Below are 18,986 nucleotides of genomic sequence, written 5' to 3'. Positions count from 1 at the left end.
TAAAGGACATATATTGTCCTTGGCATATTTACAGCTACCGACCAATTTTTCTAAAAAGGCTGTACCACAAACAAATTTCACCACTGAATGGCTAATCGATGTAATTCGGTTCATACAGAAGAAAGTCTACAATCACCCATCAATTTTCCCCATAAAGGCCGTTTCACAAAAAAATTTCACCAATGAATGGCTAATTGACATCATTTGGTTCATACAGAAGAAAGTCTACAATCCCCCATCAATTTTCCCGTATTCTTTTTCCTATTAATACACCCAAAAAATAATATATATAGCAATCACAATTCACTGCAGAACAGCTAATAGGACATACGTGTCTATCCTATTAATACACCCTGTAAATGGCTGTAGTACAATGGAACTTCACCGCTGAACGTCCAATTTATTACACACCAAAAAAGGCTTTGGAACATATCCGCAGAACGGCAAATATAAATATTTTATTGCCACTATTACACGCCAAAAAGGGCTTTAGAACATATAACTGCACTGCTGAACAGCAAATATATTTTTCTTTTGCCACTAATACACGACAAAAAGGGCTTTAGAACATATAACTGCACTGCAGAATGGCAAATAGGCCCTTATTTTTTTCCACTTATACACTCCACAAAAGGCTTTAGAACATATAACTGCACTGCTGAACGGCAAATATATTTTTCTTTTGCACTAATACACGACAAAAAGGGCTTTAGAACAGATAACTGCACCACTGAACTGCAAATATATTTTTCTTTTGCCACTAATACACAACAAAAAGGGCTATAATTTTCACACTTCACCACACAACGGCTAATAAGCCCTTTTTTCCCACTAATACAAGCCAAAAAATGCTTTAGAACATATAACTGCATCGCACAAGGGCAAATAAGATGTAGAAATATTTCCTTGTAATAAACCCTGTTACTGGCTGTATTAAACAGCATTTGCACCCCAATAAATTACAGAGCTGTATAATGGCAATTTGCATCACCAGTCAGTGCAGCAAGGTGTAATAGGATTGTTCCTATTACCCTGCTGTAACCTCCCCCACTGAACCCTGTTCTGCATAAATGCTGTTGAATGATTCATCCCTATCCTTTCCCTACACCTTGAATAATCTTTCCCTGAACTTGTAAATCGTTTTTTTAGCACAATGAAGTCTTTCCTAGCAATGTCCCTAGCGCCTGCTGATGTCTTTACCTGCACTAAACACACTGGAAAATGGCAGAATCCAAGAAGGCTGAGGCTATTTATAGGCCTGTGACATCACAGGGCTGGCTGGCTGCTGATTGGCTGCATGCATGGCATTATGGGTGATCCCGTGTTCCCAGAGTTCCTTGCTCCATGTCCTCACACGTGCAGCAGCCGTTTTAGGAAAAAATTTAATTCGTTACAACGAAGCGTGAGGAAATTTGGATTCGGTGCGAATTGAATTTTTCCTGAAATTCGGATTGAATTCCACTCCATCAACTTCGATTTGCTCATCTCTAATCCAAAGCATACCACATCATCTGTAAAACACGGCGGGCGCAGTGTAATGGGTTGGGCATGCATGGCTGCCAGTGGCACTGGGTCCCTAGTGTTTTATTGATGATGTGAAACAGGACAGAAGCAGCCGGATGAATTCTGGGGTTTTCAGAGCCATACTGTGTGCTCAAATCCAGCCAAATGCAGCAAGTCAGCGTTTCATAATACAGATGGACAATGACCCAAAACATAAAGCCAAAGCAACCCAGGAGTTTATTAAAGCAAAGAAGTGGAATATTCTTGAATGGCCAAGTCAGTCACCTGATCTAAACCCAATAGAGCATGCATTTCACTTGTTAAAGACTAAACTTCAGACAGAAAGGCCCACAAACAACAGCAGCTGAAAACCTCTGCAGTAAAGGCCTGGCAGAGGATTAAATAGGAGGAAACAGAGCGTCTGGTGATGTCCATGAGTTCAAGACTTCAGGCAGTCTTTGCCAACAAAGGGTTTTCAACCAAGTATTAGAAATTAACATTTTATTTACAATTATTTAATTTGTCCAATTTCTGAAATGAAGGGATTGAGTTTAAAAAATGCTTTAGTTCCTCACATTTTATGCAATCATTTTGTTCAACTCACTGAATTAAGCTGAAAGTCTGAACTTGAACTGCATCTGAATTGTTTTGTTCAAAATCCACTGTAGTAATGTACAGAACAAAAATTAGAGAATGTTGTCTCTGTCCAAATATATATGGGCCTAACTGTAGATAAATTAACCATCTTTCTAATATTTACTGAATTTGTGGACAATGTGAACAGATTACCAACAAAGAGAACGGATGACAAAGGGAAGTGACAGCCAACATGCTGTGTCATGTAACTGAGGGTTGTAGCGGTTTTATAGAGACAGTTGGCATAAAGTCATCGTACAGTGGTTTAATATTGATGATCTATCCTCAAGATTCAAGTGAATGAGACAAGCAGTTGTAATTACACTGTGCTGACCCTACATGTGAAACCATGCGCTGGTAATCTTGAAGGGAAAGCAGAGCTTGCACAAGCTCTACAAACGCTTCAAGCAGCTGGTCCTGAGGATAGATCATCAATATTAAATCATGGCACAACCCCTTTAAGATACAGTATATTACTGTGTGTTTCAAATTAAGCTAAGTGCACATCTGCGGCCAAATTCAGGTATTCTGTTTTGGCATAGGGACAGAAAACCAGAATTCCTAGATCCAACAGATTCCATTCATTCACTGTATGCTGAAATCTCCACGGAGACATCAACCTAGACTATAATGGTTCATCAGAGTAGGAGAAGAAAAGCCAGCGCTGCTTGAGTATTGTGGAACCTGATTTATTGACAATAATAAGGCTATTTGTTTCAATGTGGCCAGATTGAAGATGTGATGCCCACATTGGAATGCATAGGCTTATTATTAGAGATGAGCGAAGTTCTCAAAACCTTGATTTGGCTGCTTTGCCGAATTTCACAAAGAAATTCACTTTATGGCGCATTACTTTGTCACAAAGTGCATTTGTTTGTGAGTAGCACAACGACGGGAAATGGCAATGGTGCCGTCCACCGTCATAGAACCCCTCAGATGCCATGCTCATCACTGATCGTGGCATCTGAGATAACTGTTGAGGGCTGTCAGGGCCTAATCTGTTAAAAAAATTTAAATACTCAGCATATCCATTTGCTTTCGGAGAGTCTGCCGCGGCCATCTTGATTGAAGATCTACCACAAAATCTTGGGCAGTGCGTGATGATGTCATCACGCTGGCCGGTGAGGTGAGTATGATTTTTTTTTTTGTAAAGTCATTTTAAGGAAAATTGATTCCTTACCACAAGGCACAAGGAAATCAAATTTTCCCTGAAATTTGGGTCAAAGTCCACTTTGTCAATTTCAATTCGCTCAACACTACTTTTTATTAGTGTTGATCACGAATATTCGAATTGAGAATTTTAATCGCGAATATCAGCACTTTGAGAATTCGCGAATATTTAGAATATCGCAAAATATATTCGTAATCGCAAATATTTGATTTTTTTAAAATACCAGTTCATGCAAATTTTTATGTGAATATTTTATGCGAATTTTATGCAAATTTTTCGCAATCAAGAAAATAATGCCTGGAGATCATGAATTTGCGAATTCTCGAATATATGGCGAATTTACGCCCAAACATTCGCGAAATATCGCGAATTCGAATATTGCCCCTGCCGCTACTTATAGTCAATAAATCAGTTTCCCAAATACTCAAGCAGCACCAGCTTTTCTTCTACTCTGATGCACTCATTGGGACAGTGGATCCTACCTGGTACCCCGCTTTAAGTTCGGCTGCAGCCTGAGACTACATGCTGACCATGTCTGGTCAGCGTTGTGCCTGAATGGTACAACGTCTTAAGGTGAGCGGTTTTTGGCTCGCCCACCCCCTCTGTGTGGTCACAGTTTATATGCTGTGGTGGCACCATTCTGAGTGTTTTTCATTAGACTACTTTGATGGTACGTGTAAGAAAATGTACTTTTTTCTAACCTTTAAAATCTTGTAAATGCATGCTTTCTACATGTCTATGTTCCCTTTGTATGTTCCTGAATTAAAAGAGAACACCATAGAGGAAGTCCAAAAAAATCATTAACAATAAATAAATAAATACATTATAAAATAAATATAAAAATCAGCAACATCCCGTTAGTCCTGATGTTTTCCATTGTTGGGGACAGAGACATGCTGGGATGCTTAGAGTTATTCCATCTGACTTATCCTCATGGGCTTTTTCAATTTTTAAATACTGTATGTGTCCAGGAGACCTCATAGGGACAAATTTGTTGAAGAGGGCATTTCCAAATATTCTGACTATATGAACTGAAGCATGCGCAGAGACATAGCAAGAGCATTCTAAATTCACAGGCTCAGTATTTATGGATGATCTTGATGCCATGTATGGCAGTGATATCCAATTCTGCATTGCTAATTGCAATAACAAGGACCTGTCATACTGTCCTGACTTTGGATCAAGGTGTAATGGAAAAAAGATAAGTTTTAAGTGCCAGTAATATGTCACTTCTGAACATGATTTCATGTTAGGTGTTAGGATGACCTTGTGACACCAAGAGCCACTCACAATGTCCATTATTAGTGTACACTCACTTTAGGGGACAACCACACGGTGCGGTCATAGGGATATTTGGGATGACGCCGTGCTGCAGCCAAGTACCATGTGGCCGCAGTTCTCTCTTATTTAACTAATGGACACCACACTGTATTTCCCTTTCACACCTTCATTACAGCGCGGCCATTAACAATTCAGATCGGCTACAGTATACAGCGTGGTCTTCAATAGTTAAATAAGAGGCAGTGTAGTCTAATTGGCTGAGCGGTACGCGACCACAGCACGGCCGTGTCCCGAATGCCCCATGATTGCCCAGTGTGGCTGTAGCCTAAGTGTCATATAATGCTATTCCAACCCTTTACAGCAACATGCTGTAATATATGTTCCCCTCTTTCTTTTATGTGGCAGTTTAGGCTAAGACCAAAACTATGATCTCTCCTTTAAAGGGACACTACCGTCATATTTTTTTCATCATTTGTTAACTTTATTATATGCAAATTTTCTATGTAAATTTTTTTCTCTCATTTTTTTCACAAATGTATTCTACTTCCTGTCCTGGCTCTTTAACTTCCTCCTTTGGATTTTTAGCGCAGCAAACAGCCTCACATGACTTTCTCATTCAGACAATTTACTCTGGCCAGAGATTAAAGGGGATGACTGACTTTAGAGCCCTTTACACGGGTCGAGAATTGAACAGATCATTGCTCACAAGAGTTCATAGTAATGGTCATTAGCGATGATCGGGCGGTGTAAATGCACCAACGATTACCCGATGTACTCCAAAAATCCTTGTTTCCCGACTGCAGATTGTGCTGTGTAAAATCAATCTGCTGCCAGGAAACAACGAGTCAGTATGGAGAGGAGCGATGCCATTGGAGGAGACCGCTGCATATAAATGCAGCAGTCTACTCCGCTAGCGATCAGCAGATTGTAGGGAAGGAATGCTGCTTCCTGACAATCTGCTTGAACATCATCCCATGTGGGCAATTTTATCTAATTTTATCTTATGAAGTGAACAATAAAGCTGTCATCCTAAATTCTACATCTACTGTTATACTAGCAGATAATATCTTTCCCTAACTACAGTATTTAGATTTTATCTCTCTGTGTTGACTGCAAGCCCCTTCATGACCAGCTATTTTTTTTTCCGTTTTTCCCTGTGTTTAAGCAGCTAAAATATGTTTTTTTTTTCATTGACATAGCTGTATAAGGCCTAGTCTTATGCTGTTGGAGAATACATATAAATTACTTTGTAATTTAGGTAAATTTTTTTGCATTAGAAATATAGAAAAAACTATTTTCACATTGCACTTTTATTGTTTACATTGTACATATTTCACACTGAATAACATGTTCAATGAGTTGTTCAGGTTATTGTGGATATTGTAAGGGATCAGCTCTATTTCGGGGGTCATTCTCACAATTAGCTTCGCCACAGCAACAGCAGCAATAAAACAGTACAAAATAAAAACCTGCCCGTCTGGGCTCTACCTAAACATAGCATAACCCTACCTCACTTATAGCACCATTCACACACGGTACCAACATACGGCTTTCTTAGCCAATACTCCAGCACTTCCAGGCTGTAACAAAGTCCAGTACCTTTGGGGGATTGTGGCCCAGAAGTCCGCCTGACTCTGGCCTAGCGACCATCCATTGCCAGACCTCGCGGAGTCTGCCAAAGATCAGGCTAACACCTAGCCCCGTGGCCCCCTCAGCCAGCCCGGCTGAGACCACCCTTCCAGAGCCTCCAGCAGGCCTCTGTTGCACCAAGATTCTCTCTCTTTGACTGACAGTCTGGGCTGGGCTGTCTCAGACCTGATGACTGACAGGGAAGACACAGAAACTCCTGCCATGAATCTTCTGTCACTGTCTCACATACCCCCCATCCCCCTTTGTTCAAGCCCGTAGGGGTGAACACTAGCATCAAATCCAGATGCTTTTGAACATGCATTGACCTGGCCTACAGTCTTCCCCTTATTCTGCCAGACCCAGGACAACAGCGCTTGGTTTGTCACCCTTATGAGTTTATTACAGAGCTGATAAGACCTATGGGATTTTCTTGACCATCTCATAAGCAGGTACTCTCTTTCACGAGCGAGGGTGATGTGCTTTCGCACCCGTGGTCTCTCTCTTTTCTTTTTTCTGTTCCTCTCCACATTTGCCATTCGGTTTCTGGAACTTCTCTCAGAAGATATTTTTATACAACCGGCAGGCTCTCTTTTTAGATTTTCTGGCTTCTGCACACGCTCCTCATGTCCTTTCTTAGACTGCTGCAGCTCTTGACCGAACTGTTCCCAGTCATGGTCGTGTCCCGACCCTTTCTCCTTTGCCTTAAGGGGCTCCTTCAGCAGAGCAGGCTTATCCCTGCTCGCTTCTTTTACGTGCCTCCGGCTCACTTCTTCCTTCTTTCCAGCAGTGGTTTCTCCCACTTTGGCAGCAGTTTCAGAGACCTCGGCTTCTTTAGTGGGTTCTTCCGCTTTGGTAGACACTCCTTCGGTCACTGCTGCACCTAAGGACTTCATGGCCTTAACTTCTTCAGCCTTGGTTTTCTTGGACCCAGCATCATATACTTGCCCTCTTAAATCCTTTTCCTCTTTCTCATCGATGTAGGAGGTACCAGGGACAACAGGGACTTCACCGGACTCGTAGACTTCTGGCATTTTCTCCAGAGGCTCACTTCGGACACGGTTCTCCATTCGGGAAGAATTCAGGAGAGCCAACCCACAGTAGTAGACAGGATCCGCATACTGGTCGTCCAACTCCTCGTATTCCTTCCCCAGCAGGCTGCTGGCTACTTGGACGGCTTTGCAGGCAGAGGAGAAGTCTTTCGGGACCAGGTCCTGGCTACCCACTGCCGTGAGTCTCTTGGACTCTGCATCTACATCATCCCCATCCACGGGTTCAGCAGAAAGATCTTCTGTCTTCTCTGCCTCGGTCAGCACTGCAGCGCCACCATCTCCAGATCCCTTCTTAACAGGCTCTGGCTTAGACTTCAACTCATAGACATTCTTCACGACATCATCCTTTGAGCTCATAAGATCCTCCATCTCTGCTCTGAGTTGCTTGTTCAGCATTTCAAACTCATCTTGCTCCTCTTGCGCTTCTTCAAGGGCTCTAGCCAAGGAGAGGGCCTTGGTCTCTTTTTCCCGAGCAACCGCCTTCGCTTTGTTATGTTCTTCGGCATATCGGGCCAAGATGTATTTCTCTTCAGCCCGAGTCCGGTCAAACTTTTTCTGTTTTTTTTCTTCATTTTTCGCACCAGTTTGTTGGAAGCGCCCCGCTCTTGGGCCTCCTGGCGCAACTGCTCCTCGCTGGGTTCTGCGGCAGCAGATATAGGAGTATTACCATTCTTTTTTTGAGACCCTGTGGGGGCTCCACCCAGAGTCCCTTCAAGCACTTTATCGGTGTCTACCGCAGTTTTCTGTTTTTCTTTGGTGCCTTTGCTCTTCAACTGGATATCAGGCCGTAGACCCTTCAGCTCACTCATTTCTTTCGGGGTCTCCTCCCTTGACCCCTCTGCAGCCTTCCTCGGTGAGTCTGCGAAGACAGCTAGTCTTTTCTTTATCAGATATAGGGACTATATGGAGAACAAGGAATCATCTTCCTGCTTGCAGCTGTACCGACATGTCAGGTCATTTACCACGGCCTGGGTATGGGTCTCAGACATTAGACTCAAGTCTCCCCACTTAACTCTCGTAATGTCATATACAACTGTCATCTGGTCGCTACTAGTAACCACCTCAACTTCGCAAAACTTCGACCTGGTAGCTTCCCTCTCGGAGTTGCTAATGGTCACAGCGCATACGTCACCTATGCTGCTCGTGTCATTATTAACGCTGACCTCTAGGGGCACTGACAAGTTAATCCCTACCTGGGACATTGCTATATTGATCATAGAACACTGTGGAGATTGCATATCCACCTCTGGCACGTGTGGTACACCCTCTAGGACTGCCACCCTTTCCTGCACATTCACCAGAGTAGGATTGCTCCACTCTGTGCTCAATATTTATCAACCCTTCTGCCTTTTTCATATTTTTTCCTCCAGAAGGCACTATTTCCCCGACCACGTCCTGCAACGGAAAATGCATTTTATCATCATTACCTATTTCACAAGACGTCACATTTTCATTTTGCATTTTATCAGCACCATTGTTTTTAATGGTCAGTTTATTTAAAGGGCTAGAAACCACCTCTGCAGGAGTTTCACCATCAGCTGCAGAAGTGCTTCCCCACTTCACCTCATGTACAATCACCTTAAAATCAAGTTCACATCTTTTGCAAAAATCCACATTGTCATTATGCCGTTCAAGTAACTTGACACTTTCACTTTGCATCTTATCTGCACCCTTGCTCTCAATGAGCAGCTCATTTACATTATCATTTAAAGGAACAGGTACAGGTTCTGCAGGAGTTTTGTCACTCTCTGCAGAAGTGTCTCCCTTACCCAACAGCAACAAAACAATATCACGGCCCAATAACACATCATGTATACGTGAAACTGCATCACGAAGTTCACTAGTCCCAGTTCTCACTGGAGACTCCCCCTCAGTGAGAACCACCTGATAGTCCGTATTATCCACATAATTGTCCAGAACATTTAACATTTTATCAGTCTCTCAGGCGGCTATCAAGCTACCTCTTATCCGGGCTAGCATGGGATCTCTGACTTTCACCACAGGCTCTTTGGGCGACCCAGAGACCTTCTCCACTGCAGGTTCCTGCGAGAGAGTAAACGCAACAGGTTCACCACCTGTTCAGACACTGTGTTTTTCCCAATTTTTTTGTAACTGACCCAGCCGGTTTCCACTGCTGCCGGCTCACGGTCACTGTAACTGCCACAAAACTATTAACAGGAACAGTCTTACCGCCTGACGTCATGGATTCGGGAGATGACGATATTCCCAGGACATCTCTACCAAGATCAACAGCCTTCTCTTGGTTCCTGGTATCCCAAACACTGGCAGACTCCTTACTGCAACCGTTGCCACCGGAAACAGCATGGCCTGGAGTCCCGACTTTTGCTGGAAGGTCACTCAGCCGCACCCTTTTGGACTCTGTGCACAGTCACAGGTAATTTAGGAACTGCACTGTTCTCCAACTTGTCTTCCCGATGATTGCCCTTGGCAATGGCATACATCTTTGCCTCTGGAACTCCAACCTCAGAACTTTAAGCATTCTCTCCGCTCCATAGCTGCCAAAATAACGGAAAAGAGTTTGCCCAGTATGAATTCCTCCCTCAGGGTCTCACATATCAAGAGCTCCCATTGTACAGAACCATAGTCCATTACAAAAGCCAGGGCCACCTTGGTATCTGTCTTTGGCCCCCTCTCCAGAAATTCCAATACTTCGGGCCTGACCCGAGACACTTGACTCACTATGCACTTGAGCATTCAATATAATTATTTGAAACTTAAGGGCTACAATTCTAAAGGTGTGAACTGTCCTACATAGCATCACTCATCTTCATTGTCCAGACAGAATATAAAAGCAGGTGGTTTATATCTTCAGGGGTTCTCCCATTTTAGGGTAGATGTACATTTGCCTTTGTAGTTCCATTTTTCTTATCTGTTATAGGAAGAGAAAAAAGGGAAATAACAACAGTTCCAGATCCTTCATACAAAGTGCCTGAAGGACCCTATTGACTATGGTGGAGTCCAGTGGGTTTCCATTATGGTGTCCGTCATTCCATAGTGAAGCATGAAGCCCCCGCACAGATATGTACCTAACCTTATATGTGCTAAAGCAGCCTGTAGATGAACCATGAAAGCACCCGTTGACAAGGCTATAAAAGGTCCCCGAAAAACAGTGGTTAAGTCATCAGTGCCCCAAATTGTTCTAGAAGGGGAGAGGTTAATGCAGACTGTTTTTAATAGAGGAATCAATTAGGTGTTAGATCAATGAGTGGTTTAATGCTTTCTGCTATCATTCTGCTCAATTAATTTTTTTTAATATAGAGCTTAATCCGAGGCCAGCTGACAGATGAAACAAGAGGAAAACTGATGGTGATACGAATTTAATCTAATAAAAGCAGGAAGTGTGTGTAGCAGACGACCTAGCCTGCCCGTAATCCATTAACCAAGTGATTTATATCTAGATAAAATGGCTTTGAAAGTACAGAAGTTACAATTCTAGACCTGGGTAAACCTTTTAAATAAAAATGTGGTCTGGATAGAGTGTTAGGGCGTTATTTTTTCTGTCTTAAGTACATTTAGATGATCTTCTTCATCATGCACCTCAGCCACCATTTAGCCACCATTTATGCACACATTTGCTCATATTGAGTGTTGTATCTAGCTATTAAGTGAACCATTTTAGGGCACATACTGTGTATGATGTAATCCGCAGTGATGGCCAGTTTGCAGTGTTTGCCAGCAAACACATATGGGCTGCCATCTTGACTCACACATCTGGCGATGCACAGGTAAGCCCTTACCTGTGGCGGGAGCCGGTCTGAAATCAAATGCGGTCATCATCGAGATGTTCTCGGAACTGCCTGCCCCCGGTGACCGCATGTGATTTCAGACCGGCTCCCGGCACAGGTAACGTCTTACCTGTGCATCACCGGATGGGTGAGTCAAGATGGCAGCCCGCATGTGTTCACTGGCGAACACTGCGAACTGGCCAGCACTGGTAATCAGGACCATTTTCTTAGTAGGAGTAGGTCTATGAGCTGTGCCTCCACTTGTTGCTTTCTACAATGCTATACTTTTATACCATCTCATATAACAGTTAAAGGGGTTGTCCCACAAAAAATATTCTACAGTTTTTAAACCAGCACCTGAATCTGAATACTTTTTTAATTGCATGTAATTAAAAATTTTGCAGAGCCACTGAATTATTTTATAAAATGTATCTGTATAGCGCCACCTGCTGTTTGTTTTTTCTTATTTCTTTGACCTGCTCACTCAGATAGCCACACATGCTCAGTTTCATCCTCCTGAGCTGTGATAGGGAGAGCTGAGACTTGCTCCTTAGCTGCAGCAGAAAAGACACTCCCTTGAGCTGTCAGCTTGGTATAAATCTAGCAGAGCAATGAATGGGGAGATCTCTGGATCCATGTGAGGTACAGGGCTGGTTCGAGCTTTTTTAGAAAGAAGTTGTCATGTACTATGATGTCTGATTTTCATTTTCACATTAGTCATGGGATAACCCCTTTGAAGTCACATTAATGAATGACACATCTTACAACAAAAAAAACAGTTACCTATCATTAAAGCATTCTAGTTATTATTCTCACCTTAAAGTGTATGCCTGCAGTATGATCCTACCTTACTAGCTTCCAAGTGAGAAAGAGATTCACACCTGTGGGGAAGCAGTCCAAGCATTAAAGGGGTTATCCCATGATTGATATAAAAAATTAAAATTAGATATTATATAATACATGACAACCTCTTTCTAACAAAGCTAGAACCAGCCCTATTCCTCACATGGATCCAGAGATCTCCCCATTCATTGCTCTGCTAGATTTATATCAGGCTGGCTGCTCAGGGGAGTGTCCTTACTCAGGGGGCATGTCATTTCTGCTTGCAGTTGTTTCCCTGTAACTGCCACAGTAGATGTGGCTGGTGACAGTTGAAGATTTAAACTGATCGTGTTTGACCACCTTAGTGAGGTGGACAAAAAAAACAAGAAAAGGACAAGCAGCAGGTGGCGCTATACAGATCTATTTTGCTGAATAGCTGAGTAGCTATACAAACATTTTAATTGCATGCAATTCACATGCGAATTTATGAACATCTTCCTACAATTAACATATGAAAAGTCTTCTTGTCACTAGGGTTTCTCCCTACACAATCTGACCCTAACATCGATTATTGGACAGTGTTGGAGTGTTTGGGGACACATTGGCCATGGATGTGGTAGCGTAGTTCAATGCATTATTGGCAACCCAGTATCACTTCTTCAAATTATGGCCCAGATTTAATAATGCCTCTGTGCTAAAACACTGTCTTAAAAGTTGGCACTATTTCGGGTATCTAGGGTTTCTACACTTTTTCAAACATGTCCAAGTATTAAAAAGTGAAAGTTTGATTTATGATTATTATTCTGTCCCATTACTTTTGGTTCCTTAACAAGTGGGAGGCACATATGAAAACTGTTGTAATTCCTACACCGTTCACCTGATTTAGATGTAAATACCCTCAAATTAAGGCTGACAGTCTGCAGTTAAAGCACATCTTGTTTGTTTCATTTCAAATCCATTGTGGTGGTGATTGTGTCGATGTCCCAATATTTATGAACCTGGCTGTAAGTACACCCAGGCTCCAGTGCAAGGAAAGTCTCAAACTCCTCTAGAGAGAACCATGACATTGCAAGGTACATGTCAACAGTGTGGAGTGGCAACATTAATAAATACTCCAGAGTGTGTGAAGTGCATTATGGAACCAGCCCTTGAGCCTATTAAAGCCTGACATTTCATCAGCCTATCGAGGAATCCTCCCAATAGATAGTACATCCAGTGATGGAACAGTTTTTTATGGGTTCCCTGTAGAACAAGAAGGGGCGAGAAGAATATTCCCAGTTGTAGTGCAAGAAACTATAGGGCCAGGAGGAGAGGTTTCCCAAACCAGATGGTATAGAACTTGGTCCCCATCTGATCAGATTTCAGATGGCACAGACCTTAGTCCCCATCTGATCCGATTACCATTGCAGGAAATCTTCCAGATCCCACGAAAGATCCTTCTGGTTTTTAGATGAATTTTCACATTGTTTGACACTTACTATGCAGCATGGGCTGATCTTGCAGGACTTAGACAAGCAGCACGAGGAGCACCATTTCTTAAACAGATAGAACAGCATAGAATGGTGGGGGAGGGTGCAAAGACAGATAGCTTCAAGTCAGAAGCTGATTTTCTGAATGTTTTGTCAAGATGGGTGAGCAAAAGGATAGAATCAGGAGCACGTAATGTACAAACAGTCCTAAAATCAACTCCTGGCTTGAAGCTATCTGCCTTTGCACCCTCCCCCACCGTCCTATGCTGTTCCATCTGTTTAAGAAATGGTGCTCCTCGTGCTGCTTGTCTAAGTCCTGCAAGATCAGCCCATGTTGCTTTGTAAGTGTCAAACAATGTGAAGAGACTTATCCTATTTTATGGAGGCAAATGGAGCGCCAGTGGGTCCATAATATAGACCATTAGGGTCTCCTGGCTTGTGCCTTGTGTCTATAATACGTGTATCACTCATACACAGGGTCCATACAGGGAATACATTTTCGGTGTCTTTGAATCCCTTTGTCAGACATCATACCCTTAGGCCATGCTCTGGTTATAACAAGAGTTTTTCCAGCATGATTCTTTTAACCATGATAGAAAATATAACAGATGTGTGTCATTGGTATACCTAATAACATGTATTTGTATATTGCAATGATATTCTCTGACTGTATAATGGTACATAAAATGCCTTTTCTTGTTCTTTCTCACAGGTGTATCCAACTTGCCCAGCAGTGAGTACAATCTGAGTGTTTGACGTACAATGATTCTCGTCCTCTCCAAACATCCATCAGAGCCACACAGGGCGGCAGTGAGAGAACAAGTTTTCAGGAAAGACAGGATAATATTTGCTGCATTTACATGTAAAATTGAACCAGAGAGAAGAGTGGATTCGTCTTATGACAGGTCTGACAGGAACCAGCTCGGCCTGTCTGTACTAGGTTTTATTTGCCTGATGTATTTCTCACAGGCACGGAGCAGAGAGTGAGGCAGACACACACAGACGCTGAGACAGACAGATTATTAAATCAATTGGGATAGATAGAAGGGAGCGTGCACAAATAACTGATTCCAAAAAGGGATATGACTTATAATATATATCAGCTTCATCCCCCAAGACAAGTTCAGGCAATCTGTTTTCCTGACAGTGCTCCTAAATATATGTGCTATAGACAATACTGTGTGTTTCTACATACATTTAGAACTAGGGGAGGCCCCATTAAAACTCCAGGAGATGTGTCTTGGTGGATGTTTGGTACTGTGCTGCATACTTTGCATGATGTGGTTGCTCTTCATTCCCTCCATACCATCTGATCCCAGCTCCTTACATGTTCATTCATATCGATAACAAAGAATAGGTGGCCCAGAGGTACAAAATGTGAGAAGTCTGCAAGAACCTCAATCCACTAGATCCTCAGCACCTAAAACATCTCACTATACTTCTACTTCATGTATTTTGTTAGAATTATCATCCTATCTTTCCATTAAAATAGCTGTACACATATAAGTAAGAGATTAATCAACAAAACACAAAAGGGATGTCAAATCTTTAATACTTATACGCACCATGTTACAAATCCATCAGGTTTGGTTGTTAGGGGCCACCACAATAGGGTAGAGCTGCCCATCGTCTGTACATGCAGCTATGTGGGTGGGACATGTTAACGTTCCAAAGAGCCATGAGAATGAATCTCACATGTTTTAACCATATCAAGGACCTATAAAGAGAAGCACCATGTAATAATAATGTCTATGAGATCAACATGTGGGATCACCTTTAAACAAACTACTTATGCAACGACACTACAGAACTACAGTGGGTCAAGTTCCTTGAACTCTTTTTAATATAAAAGTATAGAACCCCTTCATTTCTTAGGTCCATGTTCTACCTACTAATACTGAATAACTAGCTATACTCACCCTGTCCCACATTCGGTGGACCTGGCAAGTGCCTTAAAGGTTTTGCCTAAACAACAATTGCATTAAGGTGAAGACCCTTCTCCATGATGACGGCACCAATGATCATTCATACGATTGTTCATTACTGATCATCACCAGCGATCAAACGGCAAGTGATAAAATTCTTATTTGTCATGGATCGACTCTTTTCAGTAGGGATAAAAATGATTGTCGGCGGCACATCCCCTCCTGTACCACAGGACATGTATGGCTGACAATGACGTTAACTGAATAAGAGGAGGGGGAAATGAATGATCACATGGACTATCGTATGTACGATCACTTCTAGATAAATAGGGCCTAAGAACGAAAGCAAACAAGTGCCCATCGACATTCTATAGTAGGGATCGGTAACCACCAGCACTTCAAATGTTCTGAAACTGCAACTCCCAGACTCCTCCTTTCACTTCTATGGGAGTTACAAGAACTGCCGAGTAAGTGTGCATGCTGGGAGTTGTAGTTTCATAGCAGCTGGAGTGCCGAAGGTTGTTGATCCCTGTGCTATAGCATTGATCAATGCTCATTATGGACATTTAAGGGGTCTTTCCATTAAATTCATGACATGATCAGATATGTAAAGACACCAAGGAAACCAGGTACCAGGACTCCTTTGTAGGATAAAGAGTCCAGCTGCTGTCTATGGCTCACTCCCACACACAGTATGAGACCCCTAACTACACTGAATAACCGAGCGTATGTCAAGTAGGAATCTCAACACATGACACTTTATTACCCACATCTTGTCCCATTCTGCAAGTTTAACCCTTTCCTGTCTTTTGTCCACCTAAGTGAGAAAAAATGGCATGTCTGATCCCAGGTAGTCGTTTGGGGAATTCATAGCATCACTTATATTATAATGGCAATGTAACATGCTCTATAATATAAGGAATGATATTAGCTACATTTATGCTTCTACTCATTAAACCATGAACTAAACAAGACAAACCTGTCTTTTTATGGCAGCCGTTCAGGACAAAAAACGGAAGCAGCCCATCACTTCAGGTAACCGTTTTATTAAATACATCTTTTTATATAAACCCTCTGTCTCCATGATTGTTCTGAAGTCTTGTGAGTGTATTTGCTAGCTTTGATCTCCATGTTGTGTTGCTGTACATTAGTATAGTACTCCATGGAACATTGGTGGAGTTCCTTTGCTTTTTTCCTTCCTTGTATAGTCTTAGAGTAGACTATCATCCTGTATTATTTCGCCCTGTGATTTACTATTGGTCGAGAGTTGTGTGGATGCACTTGAACACAGAAATCATTTTGTGTCTTTAAAATTCCAGTTTTAGTATGATTTTTTTATTTTATTAGGCTGGAATCAATAAGTGTGTATGTGATAAGTTATTGCCTCTAAAAAAATCCTATTCAAATCATAAGATGCCGATACAACATGTTCAATATTTTAAAAGATTCTACGGGTTTTTACCTAAATTGTCTGCTTCAAGTAACCTGTGAACGGAGGAGAGTTTCAGCTGTACTTACCTTTCCGTCACGCCGCCAATTCTATGATCTCAACTGTGATCATGTAACAGCCCAACTGGCTGCGGGCTCCTCCACTGAGGTCCTGACCCACTGCACTCCTGTTTCTTCCTGTTCAGCTGGATGTTTATTAGGCAGCTGAACAACAAGACACAGGACCACATGCTAGCAGAAAAGCCCGCAGCTAGTGATGTGACCACAGACGAGATTGCGGAATCTGCAGCATGGCGGAAGGGTAAGATCTGCTGAAACTCCCTTCCACAGGTTAGCTGAAACAGGAAGAACCCTTTTAGACAAATTTGTCTCCATGGCTTTTTTTCCCAATTACCAATCCTCCTTGCCACTCCACTTCCCCTCGCTCTGCTCCTTAATACCACCTCTCGGTGTGTACAATTCCAAATAATGATTCACAATTTCTTCCTGGCAAACACAGCGCCTGCAAACTTTGATAGGATAAAGACGAATGCTTCTTTCCTAGATGTTGCAAACCGAAAGCAAGGTAGGATGTCCCAAGTTAAATACCTATTCCTTAGACCTTACTACAGTCCAGGTGATTGTTTAAACATGCAGCAAGAAAATTTAGACTAGCACATCCATAGTCACAGGTGCACATCCATTAAGTTAGAATGCAGACTGCAAACAAAAACGCATGGCAGAACAACATTACACATACAAACAATAGAACTAAGGATTAGGGATTATTCTGGAATAAAGTGGTACAATACCTACTATACATTAAAAAAATAGAAGCTCTTTGCGCACATTTTTGATCAAACGTGTGTCAGGCCCATCTAGGTAGCTTCCACAGAAGGGTACCTAACACTAACAGAACTGCCTCTCCTGGGCTTGACCTAAGCCTACAATGTTCAGGGCGGTGTAGGAACCAGAAGCCCTGGGCAGATTGGCGGGGAGTGCTGAATCTAAGAGGCAGCTACACTCTAAACATACTACAAGAAAATTTAGACTAGCACATTCATAGTCGCAGGTGCACATCCATAAAGCTAGCATGCAGAAAGCAAACAAAGACGTATGGCAGCACACCATTACACATGTTTAAACATGCAGAGAGGTAATGAAATTGTGAATGTACTAACCACTAAACCACTCGACTCGAGATATAGTAGATATAGTTAATGCCGCCCACTACCTAGCTAAATAGGCTTCCCAAAATTGTAGGTCAGCTAACCGTTTTCTCATGCTTAAAGGGTTTCTGTCACCCCACAAAACTCATTTTTTTTTTTTTGGATAGTTAGATTCCTTATAGCGCGATATAGGAGAATATAATAGTCTTACTTACTTTCATGCGGCCGATTCTTTATAAAACGAAGTTTTATAATATGTAAATGAGGGCCCTACCAGCAAGTAGGGCGTCTACTTGCTGGTAGCCGCAGCAGAAAACCGCCCCCTCGCCGTGTTGATTGACAGGGCCAGCCGTGATCTTCTCCTCCGGCCGGCCCTGTCAGTAATTCAAAAATCGCGTGCCTCTGGTCATTAGGCGCAGGCGCTCTGAGATGAGGAGGCTCGTCTCCTCAGCACTCCCTCAGTGCGCCTGCGCCGATGACATCATCGAAAGAGAAGACGTCATCGGCGCAGGCGCACTGAGGGAGTGCTGAGGAGACGAGCCTCCTCATCTCAGAGCGCCTGCGCCGAATGACCAGAGGCGCGCGATTTTTGAATTACTGACAGGGCCGGCCGGAGGAGGAGATCACGGCTGGCCCTGTCAATCAACACGGCGAGGGGGCGGTTTTCTGCTGCGGCTACCAGCAAGTAGACGCCCTACTTGCTGGTAGAGCCCTCATTTACATATTATAAAACTTCGTTTTATAAAGAATCGGCCGCATGAAAGTAAGTAAGACTATTATATTCTCCTATATCGCGCTATGAGGAATCTAACTATCCAAAAAAAAAAATAATGAGTTTTGTGGGGTGACAGAAACCCTTTAAGCCTCATGCATTTGCCTTATGTATTTTCAGTCCACATCTGATCTGCATTTTTTGTGGATTGGATGCAGACCCGTTCATTTCAATGGTGCCGCAAAAGACGTAGACAACACACCATGTACTGTCTACATCCGTATGTCCGTTCAACTATAGAACATGTCCATGTTCTTGTCCATACTGCAGACGCAATTTCCATAATGCAGATTCTACAGGACTTGGAAAAAAAGGCAGCATGCACTTGGCCAATATCCATGTTTTGTGGAATCGCGATTTGCAGACCACAAAACGCATTTGTGTGT

General features: G+C 42.5%; 1 protein-coding gene across 1 annotated transcript in view; it reads left to right on the top strand.

The window, feature by feature from the left end:
• Positions 1-18,986, top strand: part of NTNG1 (netrin G1) — a 342,247-nt gene that overhangs the window by 209,179 nt on the left and 114,082 nt on the right. Inside the window, exons 4-6 of the mRNA XM_040408751.1 lie at positions 14,019-14,039; positions 16,228-16,266; positions 17,180-17,245. Coding sequence (XP_040264685.1) covers positions 14,019-14,039; positions 16,228-16,266; positions 17,180-17,245 — 126 coding nt within the window. The remainder of the gene's footprint in view (positions 1-14,018; positions 14,040-16,227; positions 16,267-17,179; positions 17,246-18,986) is intronic.

The sequence above is a fragment of the Bufo bufo genome, chromosome 9 (assembly GCF_905171765.1).
Source record: "Bufo bufo chromosome 9, aBufBuf1.1, whole genome shotgun sequence".
Lineage (NCBI taxonomy): Eukaryota > Metazoa > Chordata > Amphibia > Anura > Bufonidae > Bufo > Bufo bufo.
This window is presented reverse-complemented; position numbering and strand designations above follow the sequence as displayed.